This window comes from Oncorhynchus mykiss, chromosome 2, assembly GCF_013265735.2.
Source record: "Oncorhynchus mykiss isolate Arlee chromosome 2, USDA_OmykA_1.1, whole genome shotgun sequence".
NCBI lineage: Eukaryota > Metazoa > Chordata > Actinopteri > Salmoniformes > Salmonidae > Oncorhynchus > Oncorhynchus mykiss.
Genome location: NC_048566.1, coordinates 5,595,210 through 5,612,585, shown reverse-complemented (window position 1 = coordinate 5,612,585; position 17,376 = coordinate 5,595,210). Strand labels below are relative to the sequence as shown.

The 17,376-nt window shown below is 43.0% G+C and overlaps 3 protein-coding genes across 7 annotated transcripts; all 3 read left to right on the top strand.

Annotated features, from left to right (window-relative positions):
- Positions 1-1,246: 1,246 nt before the first annotated feature.
- On the top strand, positions 1,247-7,623 carry zgc:136493 (uncharacterized protein LOC692276 homolog). Of its 3 annotated transcripts, XR_005034688.1 has the most exons (7): positions 1,247-1,407; positions 1,872-2,250; positions 2,482-2,653; positions 3,010-3,185; positions 3,502-3,598; positions 6,034-6,139; positions 6,236-7,623. XR_005034688.1 is itself a non-coding variant. In XM_021591795.2 (6 exons), the coding sequence occupies exons 1-6, from the start codon at positions 1,336-1,338 to the stop codon at positions 6,291-6,293; spliced, it is 954 nt and encodes a 317-aa protein (XP_021447470.2). In that variant the 5' UTR covers positions 1,247-1,335; the 3' UTR covers positions 6,294-7,623. The 3 variants fall into 3 exon arrangements, 2 of the variants coding, with proteins under 2 accessions (XP_021447470.2, XP_036791851.1); XM_021591795.2 differs by lacking the exon at positions 6,034-6,139; XM_036935956.1 differs by having other exon boundaries at positions 6,034-7,623.
- Positions 7,624-7,858: 235 nt separating this feature from the next.
- pard6ga (par-6 family cell polarity regulator gamma a) lies at positions 7,859-11,964 on the top strand. The gene is made up of 3 exons (XM_021591790.2): positions 7,859-8,121; positions 8,685-8,907; positions 9,550-11,964. The coding sequence occupies exons 1-3, from the start codon at positions 8,053-8,055 to the stop codon at positions 10,581-10,583; spliced, it is 1,326 nt and encodes a 441-aa protein (XP_021447465.2). The 5' UTR covers positions 7,859-8,052; the 3' UTR covers positions 10,584-11,964.
- Positions 11,965-12,556: 592 nt separating this feature from the next.
- adnp2a (ADNP homeobox 2a) lies at positions 12,557-17,307 on the top strand. 3 transcript variants are annotated; one of them, XM_036935861.1, is made up of 4 exons: positions 12,557-12,845; positions 13,566-13,680; positions 13,815-13,907; positions 14,057-17,307. In XM_036935861.1, the coding sequence occupies exons 2-4, from the start codon at positions 13,573-13,575 to the stop codon at positions 16,565-16,567; spliced, it is 2,712 nt and encodes a 903-aa protein (XP_036791756.1). In that variant the 5' UTR covers positions 12,557-12,845; positions 13,566-13,572; the 3' UTR covers positions 16,568-17,307. The 3 variants fall into 3 exon arrangements, with proteins under 3 accessions (XP_036791756.1, XP_036791752.1, XP_036791761.1); XM_036935857.1 differs by having other exon boundaries at positions 12,560-12,840; XM_036935866.1 differs by having other exon boundaries at positions 12,704-12,835.
- The last annotated feature ends 69 nt before the right edge of the window (positions 17,308-17,376 follow it).

Here is a 17,376-nt window from a genome sequence, read left to right as displayed (position 1 = left end):
ACCTTAGTTTACATTTCTACATTAGAAACAGAGAGCCTACTGTTAGACTGCGAATGAGGACCTTAGTTTACATTTCTACATTAGAAACAGAGAGCCTACTGTTAGACTGCGAATGAGGAATGAAAGGGGGAGGTTGTAGACTATTAATGTCTATATTCACATTCTAATGGTTTCACTGGTGTATTTAAAGTGTGTGTGGTGTGTGTGTGTGTGTGTGTGTGCGGGGGGGGGGGGGGTGACAGGATGGTTGGTGACGTTTGTCATGACGACTTGATTTCAGGTGTATAGGCCAAGGTGGACCCCTCATTACAATCATGTGAGCTGGCGTTTAGACTTGAGTTGACAAATGATCTGGTAGTCAGCCTCTAAAGGTTTCATTCATTCTTAGAAAAGTAAGGAAGGGCAGTATAACATGACCAGAGCAATACTAGCTGATCATTAGAAATGAATGAGGCAGATCTCGAGCTCTGTGGGACGTGTGTATTATTCCCCCTGCTGGACATATTGACAGGTTCACTGAAACTGGATTTACTTTTAGTCATCTTGGTCATTAGTCATCTTGGTCATTAGTCATCTTGGTCATTAGTCATCTTGGTCATTAGTCATCTTGGTCATTAGTCATCTTGGTCATTAGTCATCTTGGTCATTAGTCATCTTGGTCATTAGTCATCTTGGTCATTACAAGTAAACAAATAAATACAAATGCAAACTCTGATTCTCATGAAACTAACACACACACACACACACACACACACACACACACACACACACGCACGCACGCACTCACGCACGCACGCACGCACGCACGCACGCACACACACACACACACAGTCTGTGTTGATGTTTTAGGACAGTCTGATGATGTTTTAGAACAGTCTGATGATGATGTTTTAGGACAGTCTGATATTGATGTTTTAGGACAGTCTGCTGTTGTTTTAGGACAGTCCGATGCTAATGTTTTAGGACAGTTTGATGACGATGATGATGATGATGTTATAGGACAGTCTGATGATTTTTTAGGACAGTCTGATGTAGATGTTTTAGACTTAAACATGACATGAAGTCAACATGTAAACACACTAATGCATACCACACACAGTTTGAATGAGGTTATCCGTTTGAGAGAGAGAAGTTTTAGAACTCGATCTCTCTTGAGTTACTTATCTGCCGCTACATACTCTGTTATGTAGGACAGAGTGGGTTAGTGGATTAATGTTTGTCTTCTTCCCATTGGCATGTTGTACAGAGCCCTGTGAATATTTCACAGACTAAAGCCTCCTTTCATCGGTGAAACGGTAGTTGATTAATCGCGCCTGGCTGTCAGACAGACATGACATGTTCCATTTGATACACAGATCGAAGACTCCACTGCTGTCATTTGGAGGAACGCGCACAATATCCCAACTGGTAAGGAAGTTAAATATAGTTTTATGATCATGTCTTGACGAAGAAAATGTTTCTTTAGACTATTTTTTTTACGTAGTGACTTCTGAGCTTTGATAGCGGACTGTTGCAGACGAATCTCGACATACAATAGATTGACCGTTAAACCTGAAGAAGGTTTACTTAAACAGTGAATGATCTTTTGGAATGATTAGAATTGGTTAGAATGCATTTACAATCTGAAATGCCTACTCTATTGTATTGTTCTACATTTTGAAACAATTGTGAAAACAGTTGACGATTATAGGGATATCCAAAGCGTTCTTCTCCGTTTATTGTTCCATAAACGTTATGTTGAATGCCATTGTAATAGAATGATTAGAATATATATATATATATATATATATATATATATATATATATATATATATACATATAGAATATAAATAGAAGCATTCAAATGCTATGGTTGATTTATTCTCATTCAGATCAACATGGAGAAGCCCTGCATACTGGCCACTACCTGCGGAGCACATGGAGGCATCTACAAATGCTTTGCACCTGTTGTCGAGAAACACTTCACCATTATCCCATACGAGACATTCCTGCTAGACCAGAAGAATCTGTCAGAACAGGTCAAAGCAGTGTTTGTATGGGGCGTTACCCTGAAAGTTGACAGAGGTCTGATGCAGTCTCTGCCTAACCTCAAGGTGGTGGTTAACGGAGGGGTGGGAGTGAACCATCTGGACATACCCATGATCAACAGCTTTGGGGTGAAGGTGTGCAACACCCCTCATGTTGTTGACAACGCCACTGCCGACATCGGGATGGGTTTGATGCTGGCGTCTGCAAGGAAGATCGTCGAAGGTAGGCCTACTGTATGTCAGAAACTCAGAGTTAGTCGTTTCTCATTCAAACATATAGGGCCAGTTTCCCATACACAGATGAAGTCTAGTTCTGGATTAAGAAGAATGCTCAATGAAGAATCTCTATTGAAAGTGCTTTTTAATCCAGGACTAGTCTTAATCTGTTTCCGGGGGAACCCGCCCATAAAGTGACAGAATGAAACCCCTTCTATTCCTTATCATATTCCTACAGGTCACCATTACACCCTAACCCACAACAATGAGGACTTGCCAGAGAGCTCCATGGGTATGGACGTCAGCGGGGCCACCCTGGGCATCATCGGTATGGGGAGGATAGGATACAAGGTGGCCAGGAGGGCCCAGGCATTTGATATGAAGATCCTCTATCATAACAGGAACCGCAGGTGGTAATAATACATTGGATTTGACATACTTTCCAAACACACGCAAAGACACCTCACATCCAAAGTACATCAAATGCAGGTCAAATTAAATCAGCAGGACGTTACTCAATCTAGACAGTAGAATGGCTGTGGTTAAGGTTTAGGTTTAGACATTGGTCTGCTGTGTGATTCTGAAAGCTACACATTCACCCTGTTCATTCATTTACTACTCATTTACTTATTCAAACTAAATTAGGATTTGAACTCTAAACTCACTGTAACACAGACTCAGTACCCAAACAGACTTCTTTCATCTTTAATTTATTCTGAAGACAATGTGATTGTGGTTTCTTTATTTGTATTTTCTTTCTTTCCAGGAAAGAGGAAGAGAGAGCAGTGGGAGCGATGTACTGTGCCAACATGGAGGATCTGCTCCAGCAGTCAGACTTTGTGATGGTGGTGGTGAACCTGTCACCTGCCACCCAGAAACTGATCGGTGCCAAGGAACTAGCCATGATGAAACCTACCAGCACTCTCATCAACATCAGTAGAGGTATGACCAGACCATAGAGTTAGAATAAGTAGAATGGCCCTCCCCATTCAGGTCATTAGGAGTGTCCCCGTAGCAGTAAGTCAGTGATTCTATATCTATGGACCTGACACACATAAGACTAAATCCTGACCTGAGATCTATGGGCGGAAGAACTTACGACTTTCACGTAAATCATGCATGGATGTAAATTAGAGCATTGTACAAAATGTGAGCCACACACAAGGATCTAAAGTTAGATTCACCCTAAAGTTATTGTGATCAGACTCTTAACTGGCCATAACAAATGTAATAAACATTGGAGCATTTGTTTTCACAGGCCTCGTTGTAGACCAAGATGCGTTGGTGGAAGCCCTCCTGAAGAAAGTGATCAGAGCTGCTGCACTGGATGTGACTTATCCTGAACCCCTACCAATGTTAGACTGATACCATGAACCCCTACCAATGTTAGACTGATACCCTAAACCCCTACCAATGTTAGACTGATACCCTGAACCCCTACCAATGTTAGACTGATACCCTGAACCCCTACCAATGTTAGACTGATACCCTGAACCCCTACCAATGTTAGACTGATACCATGAACCCCTACCAATGTTAGACTGATACCCTGAACCCCTACCAATGTTAGAATGATACCATGAACCCCTACCAATGTTAGACTGATACCCTGAACCCCTACCAATGTTAGACTGATACCATGAACCCCTACCAATGTTAGACTGATACCCTAAACCCCTACCAATGTTAGACTGATACCCTAAACCCCTACCAATGTTAGACTGATACCCTAAACCCCTACCAATGTTAGACTGATACCATGAACCCCTACCAATGTTAGACTGATACCCTAAACCCCTACCAATGTTAGACTGATACCCTAAACCCCTACCAATGTTAGACTGATACCCTAAACCCTTACCAATGTTAGACTGATACCATGAACCCCTACCAATGTTAGACTGATACCATGAACCCCTACCAATGTTAGACTGATACCCTGAACCCCTACCAATGTTAGACTGATACCCTGAACCCCTACCAATGTTAGACTGATACCATGAACCCCTACCAATGTTAGACTGATACCCTAAACCCCTACCAATGTTAGACTGATACCCTGAACCCCTACCAATGTTAGACTGATACCATGAACCCCTACCAATGTTAGACTGATACCCTGAACCCCTACCAATGTTAGACTGATACCATGAACCCCTACCAATGTTAGACTGATACCATTAACCCCTACCAATGTTAGACTGATACCATGAACCCCTACCAATGTTAGACTGATACCATTAACCCCTACCAATGTTAGACTGATACCATTAACCCCTACCAATGTTAGACTGATACCATTAACCCCTACCAATGTTAGACTGATACCATGAACCCCTACCAATGTTAGACTGATACCCTAAACCCCTACCAATGTTAGACTGATACCCTAAACCCTTACCAATGTTAGACTGATACCATGAACCCCTACCAATGTTAGACTGATACCATTAACCCCTACCAATGTTAGACTGATACCCTAAACCCCTACCAATGTTAGACTGATACCCTAAACCCCTACCAATGTTAGACTGATACCCTAAACCCCTACCAATGTTAGACTGATACCCTAAACCCCTACCAATGTTAGACTGATACCCTAAACCCTTACCAATGTTAGACTGATACCATGAACCCCTTCCAATGTTAGACTGATACCATGAACCCCTACCAATGTTAGACTGATACCCTGAACCCCTACCAATGTTAGACTGATACCATGAACCCCTACCAATGTTAGACTGATACCATGAACCCCTACCAATGTTAGACTGATACCATTAACCCCTACCAATGTTAGACTGATACCATGAACCCCTACCAATGTTAGACTGATACCATGAACCCCTACCAATGTTAGACTGATACCCTAAACCCCTACCAATGTTAGACTGATACCATGAACCCCTCAAGCGCTCCAGAGTACTCCGTAATGTCAAAGTGAAAATGTTACAAATTAATACAAATTACATAACTAAAATATAGAAATTCAATAAGTATTCACCCCCTTTGTTTGGGCAAGCCTAAATTAGTTCAGAAGTAAAAATTTGGCTTAAGAAATCACTTAAGTTATATGGACTCACTCTGTGTGAGAGTGGGAGGTTGTAGATAGAGGTTGACATGATTTTTTAATGACTACCCCTTCCTCTGTCCCCCATACAGTACATACAGCATCTGTAAGGTCACTCAGTCAAGTATTTCAAGCACGGATTCAACTACAAAGACCAGGGAGCTTTTCGAAAGCCTCATAAAGAAGGACAGTGATTGGTAGATGGGTAACAATAACAAATCGGACATTGAATATATCTTAGTCAAGTTAATAATTATGCTGTGGATGATGTATTAAATCACCCAAACACATCAAAGATGCAGTCGTCCTTCTGAACTAAGCTGCAGGACAGGAAGGAAACTGCTTAGGAATGTCACCATGAGGCCATTGGGAATTTTAAAACAGCTACAGAGCTTAGTGGCTGTCATGGGAGAAAACGGAGGATGGATCAACAACATTGTAGTGACCCCACAATAACCTAAACGACAGAGTGAAAAGAGGAATACAAATATACAGAATAAATTTTTCCCAAAACATTCATATACAGTATATGTATGGATAAAGGCACTAAAATAATACTGTAAAAAAAAACTAAAACATGGCAAAGGAATACACTTTTTTTGGCCTAAATGCAAAGCCTTATGTTTGGGGCGAATCCAACACATCACTGAGTAACTGCCTCTTTATTTTCAAGCTTGGTGTGGGTATGTTTGACATTGGCAAAGACGGGGTGTTTTTCAGGATGAAAAAAAGCAGGATGGAGCTAAGCACAATCCTAGAGGAAAACCTGCTTTAGCAGAACAATAACCTACAACACAAAGCCAAATCTACCAAGAAGATAATGAAGGTTCCTGAGAGGCCTAGTTACATTTTTGAAAATACTTTCTTTAGGCACTTGTATAACCCTCAAATAACACATTTCTGTTTATTTTTTCCTGGACAGAGGCCACCCCCTTGCTGCTCTTCCAAATGTCATCATCATGCCCCAACCATCCTCCTGATGAGGTCAAGGTGTAGGTCAGAGAAGAGGCAACTTCTCCCTATTCCTCAGGAATCACCCTGTACCCTCCATGCCAGTTATAACTAGCTGCCATGCCTTAGAGCAGGGGTGTCAAACATACGGCCCCGAAGACGAGTAGCATCAAATATTTAGGAAACATTCATACAGTATCTTGACCGTGTCCAGCTCGCTAATAATCCCCGAAATTAGAGCTACACAGTCAGGGAGCAAATTTCTAAAATGATGGATAAAGGACTATTTTTTTTCTCACATTTTGACGGCAAGGAAATACAACACTTTGAATGCGGCCCTCCGGTGTCCTCGGGGTGCCCCCCTTCCAGCATTGGGGAACATCCCGCGCCATGTCTATTTCTATGGGCACAAGCAATGTTCATGACACAAACTGTTCACACCCCTCTGGTTGGTGGAGAGAATTTTGCAGGTTTAAAGCTTATTTCCTGCAATTCAACACATTCTGTCATGGGGTGCAATAAAATGTTGCAGTTTTAAAGCAAAAATATTCTTGCATTTCCGTACATTTTGCCATGTCTAATGTGTATACATGTGATATTTGTGTGATAAAAAAATGACCACAATATTTATGGGATAAAAAATAATAATAAAAAAAACGTTAGCTGACATGGGCTAGTTGATCTGGACATTTCTGACCAGTTATTTATACATAGCTCTCTAAGGTCTGCAATCACACATGACAAGAGGAACTGATGATGCACCACCCAATTTCACAATTGCAGCTTGTGCATTCTACTATTACAACTTTCAAAAGTAAGTTTAAAGCCGGACTGAATTCCTTTAAAAAATAAATAATAATAATAATTGGGGGGGGGACCCCCTCCCTCCCCCTGCCGACCTCTCAGTTTGGGAACCATTGTTGTAGAAGACCTGCCTTAGAGGGTCCTAACTTCCACCATCACTGATCTAGCAGAATGTGGAAGGAAGGAGGACGGGGATGAAGGAAAGGAGAGGAGGAAAATGAGATAATCAGTATTGGTGACTTAGCCACCACAATGCAGCAGTGTCACTGATCAGAGAAGTCTTCGCCATCCACATTAATAAGCACCAAATCATAGCTCCGCCCTGGAAAATTCTCTAGAAGTTATGACACTATAGATAATAGAATGTTGGATAGAAATTGAATATATTGCTTCTGAATGGTGAATATGCCTTCTCAGACATGGAAATGTACTGTAATTTATATCACTTCATATTGACTGTTGATTTAACTAATTATAACCACTGATTATAAAGGTTTAGAGCATTATGCACGCTGTATTTCTAACTGCAAAAATAAACAACTTGACACACCTGTATTTTTTTTTGTGTATTAATGCGTCACACATATATACATCAAATGTTATAAATATTTAGTAAATCTGAAGCAAAGTTATAAGATATTTAGTAGTCCAATGTAATCCATCCCTACAGCACTTAAGAGAAGAAACTGCGTCCTCCGGTGGAGAGGAGAGGGAAGCTATGGAAAGGATGGGGGCGGTGATGTCATGATGGTTAACTTTACCCAATCCGTCGGCCCCGGTCCCGCACCAGTCAGCCGGGAACAACACAGTTTTTTTATGTGACAGAAGAAAGCAGTAATTACTCCCGCAGAAGTACGGGAAAACGGCTTTGTATGAAGAAGCGTAACTTTACGCACAGGCAGCAGACGGTGGATCAAACTGAACCCACAGACGTAGTAGTCTACAACCCACACAGAACCCAGTGGGGTTCTGAAGAATAAGAAAATGAATCGGAGTTTAAGTAAATCGCAGTCTTCTTTGCAGTATCGTGCGACAGTGGAAGTGAAAAGCAAAGTAAGTAGCCGCGCGGGAGTTGGGCATCCTGTTTTATGGGCTGACTATTGTTCCATTTGGAGAGGATGCTGTCTAGCTGCGCAATGTGCTCCCGATAAATGGAAGAATAACGGTCTTTGACTAAAATTAAATATAGTCCTACAACCAATATGTCACCCTAGTGTAGGCTACTGTCATAAAAAAAAAAATGCGTTTATGCTTTTATGGTATGAAATAATCTGTTTACCACCAATTTGGTGGTCCATTCACCCATTCGTTTCTATTTTTACCTGTCATAAAATTATATTTTAGATTCTAAGTAATGTGTTATTACCTGCATATGTAATAGCCGATATTATGGCTATAAGCTAGATAGATTTTCTGCTCACAATTCTTGGCTGATCTACAGGTACATGTATATTTTGCTCCATATCATCTTAGTTTAGTCCAGTAGCCTAATACATTGCTGACACTCAATATCAAAAACGCAATTCGTCAATGAATTGCTTTGATGTGTCTAATAAGTATGGAAAGGACAACTTTTCTTTATCGTACAAAGTTTCTCTGAAACATTCTGTCTTTAGTATGGAGCAGAGTTCAGAAGGTTTTCCCTTAGCCGTTCCAACCCCGGGGAGTTCCAAGATTTCTACAAGCTCATCCTGCGCCTGCACCGTCTAACCAGCATCGATGTCATCATTGGCTATGCAGATATCCAGGGAGAGCTACTACCCGTCAACAACGATGACAACTTCTGCAAGGCCGTGTCCACTGCTCCTACCTTACTGCGGATCTTCATACAGAGACAAGGTATACACCCAGAACAGACCAGACAGTTGTTTTACTCTGAAGCCCTAAACACAACTAGCTGTAATTATGCAAGACTAAGCCAGTTATTATGGTTGTCTGTCATTAAAAAGGTAATAAAGACCAGGTAACATCGATAGGCTTCAATAACACTGAGATAATATATCATCCAAAGCTGAGACTGGAATACAAATATCCTTCTTGCAAGCCTTCTTCATACGGGATTTATCAGAGTTTGCATCAGGGAAGTTGTTTATGTGTGTCTCCACCAGCAGCAGAAGGGGAAGTCATTTAGTTGTCCAGGGTTGATGTTTATTTTCATGTAATTGCTGTGCGCTGCTATTTTCGTATGTTTATTTTACATGGTGGACTATCTACATTTGTTTCCCTTGTTTATGTACCCTCAGGAACTCCTGTTTATATAGTTTGTAGAGAATCAGAACATATTCTGCATGTTGACAGTATGATTTATGCCCTGGTTGTTGTGCTAAGTCAGAAGTTGTTTCTTGCCCACATTGACCCACACAGTAAAACAAACAATGCATCAATTTAGTTGCATTGTAGCCCTTAGGGGAATTAGGTATGTTAGTACATTTGACAAGTTTTGCCTTTCAAGACGTGTACTAACAGATTTCCTTTTCACAGAGGAAGTAGACGACAATACCTTCTGCCCCAATGCCACTGTGACACGCCGGAGGAAGGTGCCAGCGATCCCCCTGCCACGCGGCGACGTGAACCGCAAAAGGCCCACGGTCCACATCAGCAGGCCGCAGGACTTCCGCCCCATCTCGTCCATTATTGACACAGATTTCCTGCCCGCATCTCAGCGCCGGGTGCGCCTTTACCGCCAGGGCTCAGAGAGGCCCCTGGGGTTCTATATCCGGGATGGGACCACTGTGAGGGTGACTCCCCACGGCCTGGAGAAGGTACCTGGGATCTTCATCTCACGGCTGGTCCCTGGAGGCCTGGCTGAGAGCACAGGGCTGCTGGCCATCAACGACCAGGTGCTTGAGGTGAATGGGATTGAGGTGATGGGCAAGGTGTTAGACCAGGTAACAGACATGATGATCGCAAACAGTCACAATCTTATCATCACGGTGAAGCCGGTGAACCAGCGTAATAACATAGTGCGTACCGGCAGCTGGATGTCGGGGATAAACTCAGGCAGTGTCAGCTCTTTAGACTACCAGAGTTACCACAGCATGCCCATCTGTCAGAGTTACCACAGCATGCCCATCTGTGTGGGAGCCTACAGCCTCACTGATGACGAGCTGCAGAGCGACGAGGACTTGGACATTGTGATTGAGAGAAGACTCAGAAACTCATCCCGTCGCTCCAGTGCCTCCACCTCCACAGCCTCCCGTTCCCAGGCTTGGTCCCAGCCCCAGCAGAGTCCTAGGCCTTCTCCTAGGCCATCCACCCGACGCCCTCCCCGTCGGCCTTACTCTGTCATCTCCTCAACCTCCTATCACTCACAGCCCAGCCTCACTAACCTGAACCTCAGACTGAACCGAGACCTGACCCTGCAGCAGCACTACGGCAGCAGCCCAGCCATCAGGGAGATGAATGGAGGTGTGTTTAACCACAGCAGCCTGCTCACCCTGAGGACAGAGCTACGACGCAGCCTGGTGCTACAGAGGGGAGGGGTGGAGGAGGACGGAATGGTCATCACCTTGTGATTCTACAGTCAGATTCTAGAACACTACAAACCACAGGGGGCTGCTGAGGGGAGGACGGAATGGTCATCACCTTGTGATTCTACAGTCAGATTCTAGAACACTACAAACCACAGGGAGGGGAGGACGGCACATAAAAATGGCCAGAATTAAGTGAATGGTATGGTATAAAACACGTGTTTGATTAAACCACGTGTTTGATGCATTTGATACCATTCCACTCATTCTGCTCCAGCCATTACCACGAGCCTGTCCTCCCTAATTAAGCCTTTGTTATACCTTTTCAATGCTTGAGACGGAGGAGACGTTTCTTATTGGCTGGGTCCCAAATGGCACAACATTTCCTATATAGCGCACTGCTTTGACCTGGACCCTGGTCACAAGTAGTGCACTATAAAGGGAATAGGGTGTTGATGATACATTGTGAATTCAGGGATCTGACCTTTTGAACCCACTTAAATGTTGTCCCTCTCAGCGTCAGTCTCTCAGCACATTTGAAACCACAAAGCGGAGCTCCTAAGTATTTAATATGGAAATAGTCATGAAACACCATTATGTATTATTAGTAAATCCAGTTCTGGCACTTGTTGTTATACTGTGAATGTGCATGTCCTTTACATGTACTGCTGATGCATTGTGTAGAGAGATTGTATTATTAAAGCTACAGCACTGTTGTGGTTTTATTATGTCTCCCAAGTGGCACAGCGGTCTAAGTCACTGCATCTCAGCGCTAGAGGCGTCACTACAGACCCTGGTTCGATTCCAGACTGTATCACAACCGGTCGTGATTGGGAGTCCCATAGGGCGGCGCACAATTGGCCCGTCATTGTAAATAAGAATTTGTCCTGAACTGACTTGCCTAGTTAAATAAAGGTTAAATAAATATGTCTAATGCCATTTATGAGGAATAAATCCTTAACTATCCCCTTAACAAAATATCAAGCCATTATGTGTGTCCCAAATGTCATTATGAACTGTGTCATTATGAACTGTCATTATGAACTGTGTCATTATGAATTCTGTCATTATGAACTGTGTCATTATGAATTGTGTCATTATAAACTGTCATTATGAACTGTGTCATTATGAACTGTGTCATTATGAACTGTCATTATGAACTGTGTCATTATGAACTGTCATTATGAACTGTGTCATTATGAACTGTGACAGTATGAACTGTGTCATTATGAACTGTGTCATTATGAACTGTGACAGTATGAACTGTGTCATTATGAATTGTGTCATTATGAACTGTGTCATTATGAACTGTGTCATTATGAACTGTGTCATTATGAATTGTGTGAGCCACTGGCATTTGTATCTGTGAGTTTTCAGCCCTTCTGTCCACATACTTTGATTAAAGAGCATGTGGGCTAAATATCAACCACAGTTTCAGTGATTTGTGATTTGCTTACAGTAGGCCCAGTAGGTTTAACTCAAAGATGAAACAAAACAGTCTCCCTGACCCACTTCAACAATACAGATGTAGACCATGCTTGCTGATAAGTTATCAAAAATATTGTTCAAGTACCTAATGCTTGACCCTGTCTTGAGCTCACCTCTGACCTGGTATGATATTTGTTGTCATAATGTTCTGCTTATGGGAAAATGACATTGACCAGAAATACTTAGAGCTGCAGAAATCTCTCATTGAACCAGGCAAATTTGAATTCTAGAATTCTATATGTATTCCATAAAAATTCTATATTCTGTATTCTATATTCAATATGAAGATATGCCATGTTTACCTATTGTAGTTTATTCCCCGTAGGTGTGATTTCACAGGGTGCCCCAAGCTGCAACAGGTATGATATGAATTGATGAGTGTGATACACCTGGTGGCAACAGGTGTGGTCCCCAGTGGTGATCAAGGTCAACTCAATTGTTCTACTGTGCTCAAAATGGTCCAGGTTAAGAATTAGAGACACACTCATTTGATTGGAGGGTCATGACCATGCAATATGTTAATGAGCAAACGTCACTTCCTCACTTCCTGTGCGCCATGTTTCCTATCAATAGTTGGATGATGCTCTTCAACAGAACAAACAAAAGAAATGGTTGATTAAAAATACAGGAAATTCTGCCATTATTGGTATTATAGGCGAAGAAAACGATTTGATAAGTGCATGCCGAGTATTTCATGGTATATTTTTCATAGCCGTGTGGTGCGCGCGCCTAAGCTCTTCTCCACTCGGATTGGTGAAAACAGACTCACGAGCACGCACTCAGTCGAGAGCTTTCTCTTCGACTGCCAGGTCGTGTAAGGTACACTTTCCCAAATGTATCTTCACTATATATCTGCATGATTAACATTGTGTCCAAAACGTTGTTGCAATTCACCAAATATTTAAATCCTGCCGCCAAATGTGTATGAGTGGTGAAGTTACCTCAGTGACCTGTCTGTGTGTGCATGCAAATTAGGCAAAATGCGATGCTAGCATCAGTCATCCAGCTAGCTAACAACTGTTTTAGCTGGCTTGCGCAGATGCAGTATTATTATGCATCCTGATTATTTATCAGTGGTTTGGTATTTCTCTGCTCATTCTTCGTAGTTATTTGCTAGCCAGTAACATCCAACTGTCAGTGTGCCATTCACAGAATTATGTAACTTCTCTTAACTGCAGTTTTTCGCAGCAGACGAAGTGACCAAATGATACGTTTTACTACTTGGCTGGCATTGCGTTCATGTAGCCAGTAACGAAAATCGAGGAACGTACCATTTCCGCCAACAATGACTAATGACAAAGTTGTTATCATTTTATATATAACTATTTATGGGATTCAGAGGCAACCGCTTGCTTGGCCTACTAGTCCAGAGGCACCTCCACTATAAATGCTGCTTTGTATCACTGACACTGAAGTGGTTATTGTTTACAGTATATACAACAACAAAAAACTGATTTAAAATTTATTGTTTTTGTTTCTAGGCCTACCTCTGGCTTGTGAAATGAACCTTTTATTTACTGCTGTGTTTTGCTCGTGCAGGGAAAAGATGTACCAACTACCTGTGGAGAAATTGGACAAAATCAGACAATCAAGGAAGAGAGTCAAAGATATTCTATGTGACATTGGACTTGACAACTGCAAAAAGTTGTTGGATGTAAGTTGTGTTTGTCCACTACAAATGTTCAAGCACAGATATTAGTGGGACTTTGTTCACTGTGGCTACTCTTAATAGAATATTGATAGATTCATTTTTGCATTAACCCTCTCTTGCTCTATTTTGTTTTCCAGGATCTTAAATGCTTTGATGCAGGAGACGACTGTTTTGAGAACACAGACTGGGAGGATCTAACGGACGGTTACCATGGCAAAAGGAGAAAAAGGGTACGCTCATCATTGTGGAGGACAAGTCATTTATTATTCTGTCATAATAGCTGTTGCACTACTGTAATATGTCTTAACTTTATATTTTAAATGTAACATTAATATTTAAATCACATGCTAACTTCATCATTATTATTTAAATCACTCAGTGGCCATATCGCAGGGAGATGCTCTGCTGTGCCCTGTGCTGGTTCTCTACCCGGTCATGGTACACCTTCAGAGGACACGTCCAGCGCTGTCACGAGGAGGAGGAGGACATCAGCGCCCTGTCCTCCTGCCCCAACTGTTCCTTCATCAGCCAGCCTGATGTCACCAATCAACACATCAAGCTGTTCCACGGGGGCTCAGCCAAAACCACCAGTGCCTCATGTACTTTAACCTCCACCACGTCCCATACTACCATCCATTCAGTCTCCACCACTGACGTAGGAGACAAATACTCGTGTCGGGGCTGTGGGTTCCACGACTCGCTGTTCTATGTCATGAGAAAACACGTCCTGGTGAACCACTACGGGTCGTTGTTGAACCGTTACTATGGTCACCGGAACGAAGCGGAACAGACAGCGGGCGGGGTCAAATTGTCCACGTTCTTCTGCAGGATGTGTAACATGCCGGCGGAGACGTCGGAGCACCTGCTCTACCACATTCTGAGCTCAGACAAACACAAGGAACTGCACGAGCACATCAGGCCCTTCATCGTCGAACACGTCAACACCAACCTCAAAACTAGCATAAGGAACGGCCCGCAGCAGAAGCTTCCGAACCTGGCTCCCAGGGCTGTCCAAAAAGTAGTCTCTCTGGTCTCCAAGAACAGTAACCAACAGCAACCCAACGGAAGGTCCATATCAAAAAACCCTTCCACCGGTACTATGCTTCTGGCTGCTCCAAGTAACACAACGGCCCTTGTGTGTGGTCCAAACCAGAGGCACATGTTCCTCGCCACACAGGGCCCAGTAGGAAACGGCTTAGTACTCACTCAGCGGGCAGTTACTTCTCTTCAGAACCGTGCTGCCTTGCCCACCTCCACACTCGTCAAAGCTGGTCCCATCAGAATGATGCTGCCCAACACCCAGCAGAATGCCACCAAACCGTTACCGATAACAATTAGAGTTCCCCAACAACAACAACAACAACAACAGCAGCCCCGACAGGTCCTACTTCCACCTGGTGTCCAAATCAATGTCCAAAACAAGATGGGTGGTGGTTCCCAGCCCTTTATGTTGACCCAGTCTGGTCCCAGAGGAGCCGTCATGTCCTCCCAGTCTGTCCGTCTCGTCCCTACTGGCAACAAGGTAAACGGCATGCCAACCTACACACTGGAAACGGTTCAGGTTGCCATGCCAGTCCAGTCTGCTGGGGTCACCCAAATTGTCAATAAAGGTGTGCTTGTGACGCAGAACATGACCACTCTACAACAGCAGAACAAGCCGTCGACTATTATCGTCATGGGAAACGGTACGGTGTCCAATCAAGCACCTGGCACGGCCGTGATGAACCTAACACAAGGTGACAACGGCACTGAGAAACCCAAAGAGTTGGCTGTGCAGACACAATTTCTGAAGAAGATGGAGAATAACACAGTGAAATGCACAAGATGTAAAACGTTATTGTCGGAGAAGGGTATTTTTCAGCATTTGTTGCATGGTCTGCAGTGTTTACTCTGCCCATTGGTGTTCTATTCCATCCAGCAAGTCATGGTACACATGGGTAAGGAACACAAGCTCTCAGACAAAGCCAACTGTGACGTCCTCAAAGAGAAATATCGTCTGGGAATCGATCCCCAGGGGGGCCTTTTGTTTCCCTTTTTTGACATGAGCGCAACTGTCCCTAAAGACCTGCTTGCAGACAAGGAGCTAAACGTGGTTCTGGTCACATCGACTAAAGACCGGATCTATCTGAAGCTGAGACGAGAGTCCATCAAGTCAGCATATCAAAACCTAGCAAAAGACGGTTGTCCCTTCTGTCCAGAGAAGCCTCAGAACGGGGAGGATTACGAGCTCCATCTGAAGACAAAGCATCACATTGTACCCACCATACATGCCATACTGAAGGCCCCAGCCTTCAAGTGTGTATACTGCCTGGGGGTGTACACAGACAAGTCCACTTCCAAAACCATCTCCATACACGTCCAGCGCTGCAGGTGTGCCCCCAAGGCAGCCAAGGATGCAGAGAGATTGATCAACCCTGATCCAAATGCCCAGACAATCAACGGTGGCGTGCCGGCCGCTGCCCTGGATCAGAGCAGACCGAGTAGGTCTAGGGAAGCGACAGGGGGGGCCACCAAGCAGCAGGTGGGGCACAAATCCAAACCTGGTGCTTTTACATTTGACCCCACTGTGTCCCTGTTGCTGGATCCCACAGGAATGGAGATGCTTCCCTTCCAGGATAGAAAGGAGTTCCTCACCAGATACTTCCACCAGAGGCCCTACCTGTCTAGGAAAGAGATTGAGGCCCTGGCGGGCCGTCTGTGGTTCCAGAGGACTGATGTGGCGTCTCTGTTTGGGGCGAAGCGCAGCCGGTGTATGAAAGCACTCCGACAGAAGAAGACTAAGGTTCTGATGGGGTTTAACTGGACTGAGCTGAGCAAGCTGAAGCACGACCTTGTTGTTCCAGAGATTGAACCTGAAAAGAAAGCTGAGCCAGGGAACGTAAATGTCTAACTTACTGTATGCACAGTCATTCTGCAGACAGAATGCATTCAAAGCGAGTCAGTGTGCAAAAAACAAACAAGGAAATATATTAACCAAATTGCAAGCTGTGTTTATCTAGAAGATATATTTTGGATGTATAGAAAGAAACGGTGATAGCCCTTGTCATTATTTTCTTATTATAAAAAGGGAATTTTAAAGGAAACGATGTCATCGAGACAACATTTAAAGACGAGAAAGTGTCATGAGAATTAGATGTCCCCTTTTGAGGTCATGGAGAAAAAAAGTCTGACTAGTATTTTGTCAATTAACACTTGAGTTTATACATGTACCCATTTTGACAAAAAAGACAGTTGTGGACCAATTTGATTTTGTACAATTGTAAAGAGTGTTTAGTAGAATTGAAACGTGTGTAGATATTTTATACGATCTGTTAATATACCCAAGAACTTGTGGACACATACAATATTTATTTGGAATCTCATGTCATTGATAACTAACTATATGTACAGTAACTTCACAGCCTGGGCAGCTTGTAAACACGCACTATTTGGCTCAAAAACTAAAGCAGTTTATTAGCATAATATGCTGTAGTATATAATATTCAAGATGCATAGTACAAGTGCCTCGGTTCTCCTATAGAAGTTTTCATGGTGTGCTAAATTAAAGGATGTGTGTTTTTCTTCTTTTCTAGAGATGAACTCGTTGATCTGTGTTTTTGTTTTGCACATAAATTACCATATTTGTAAAAATGTTAGTTTGTTCCTTTATTGGGTTTGGCGTGTGAATTAAATATAGTATGTCCTGGCTTGAAATACACC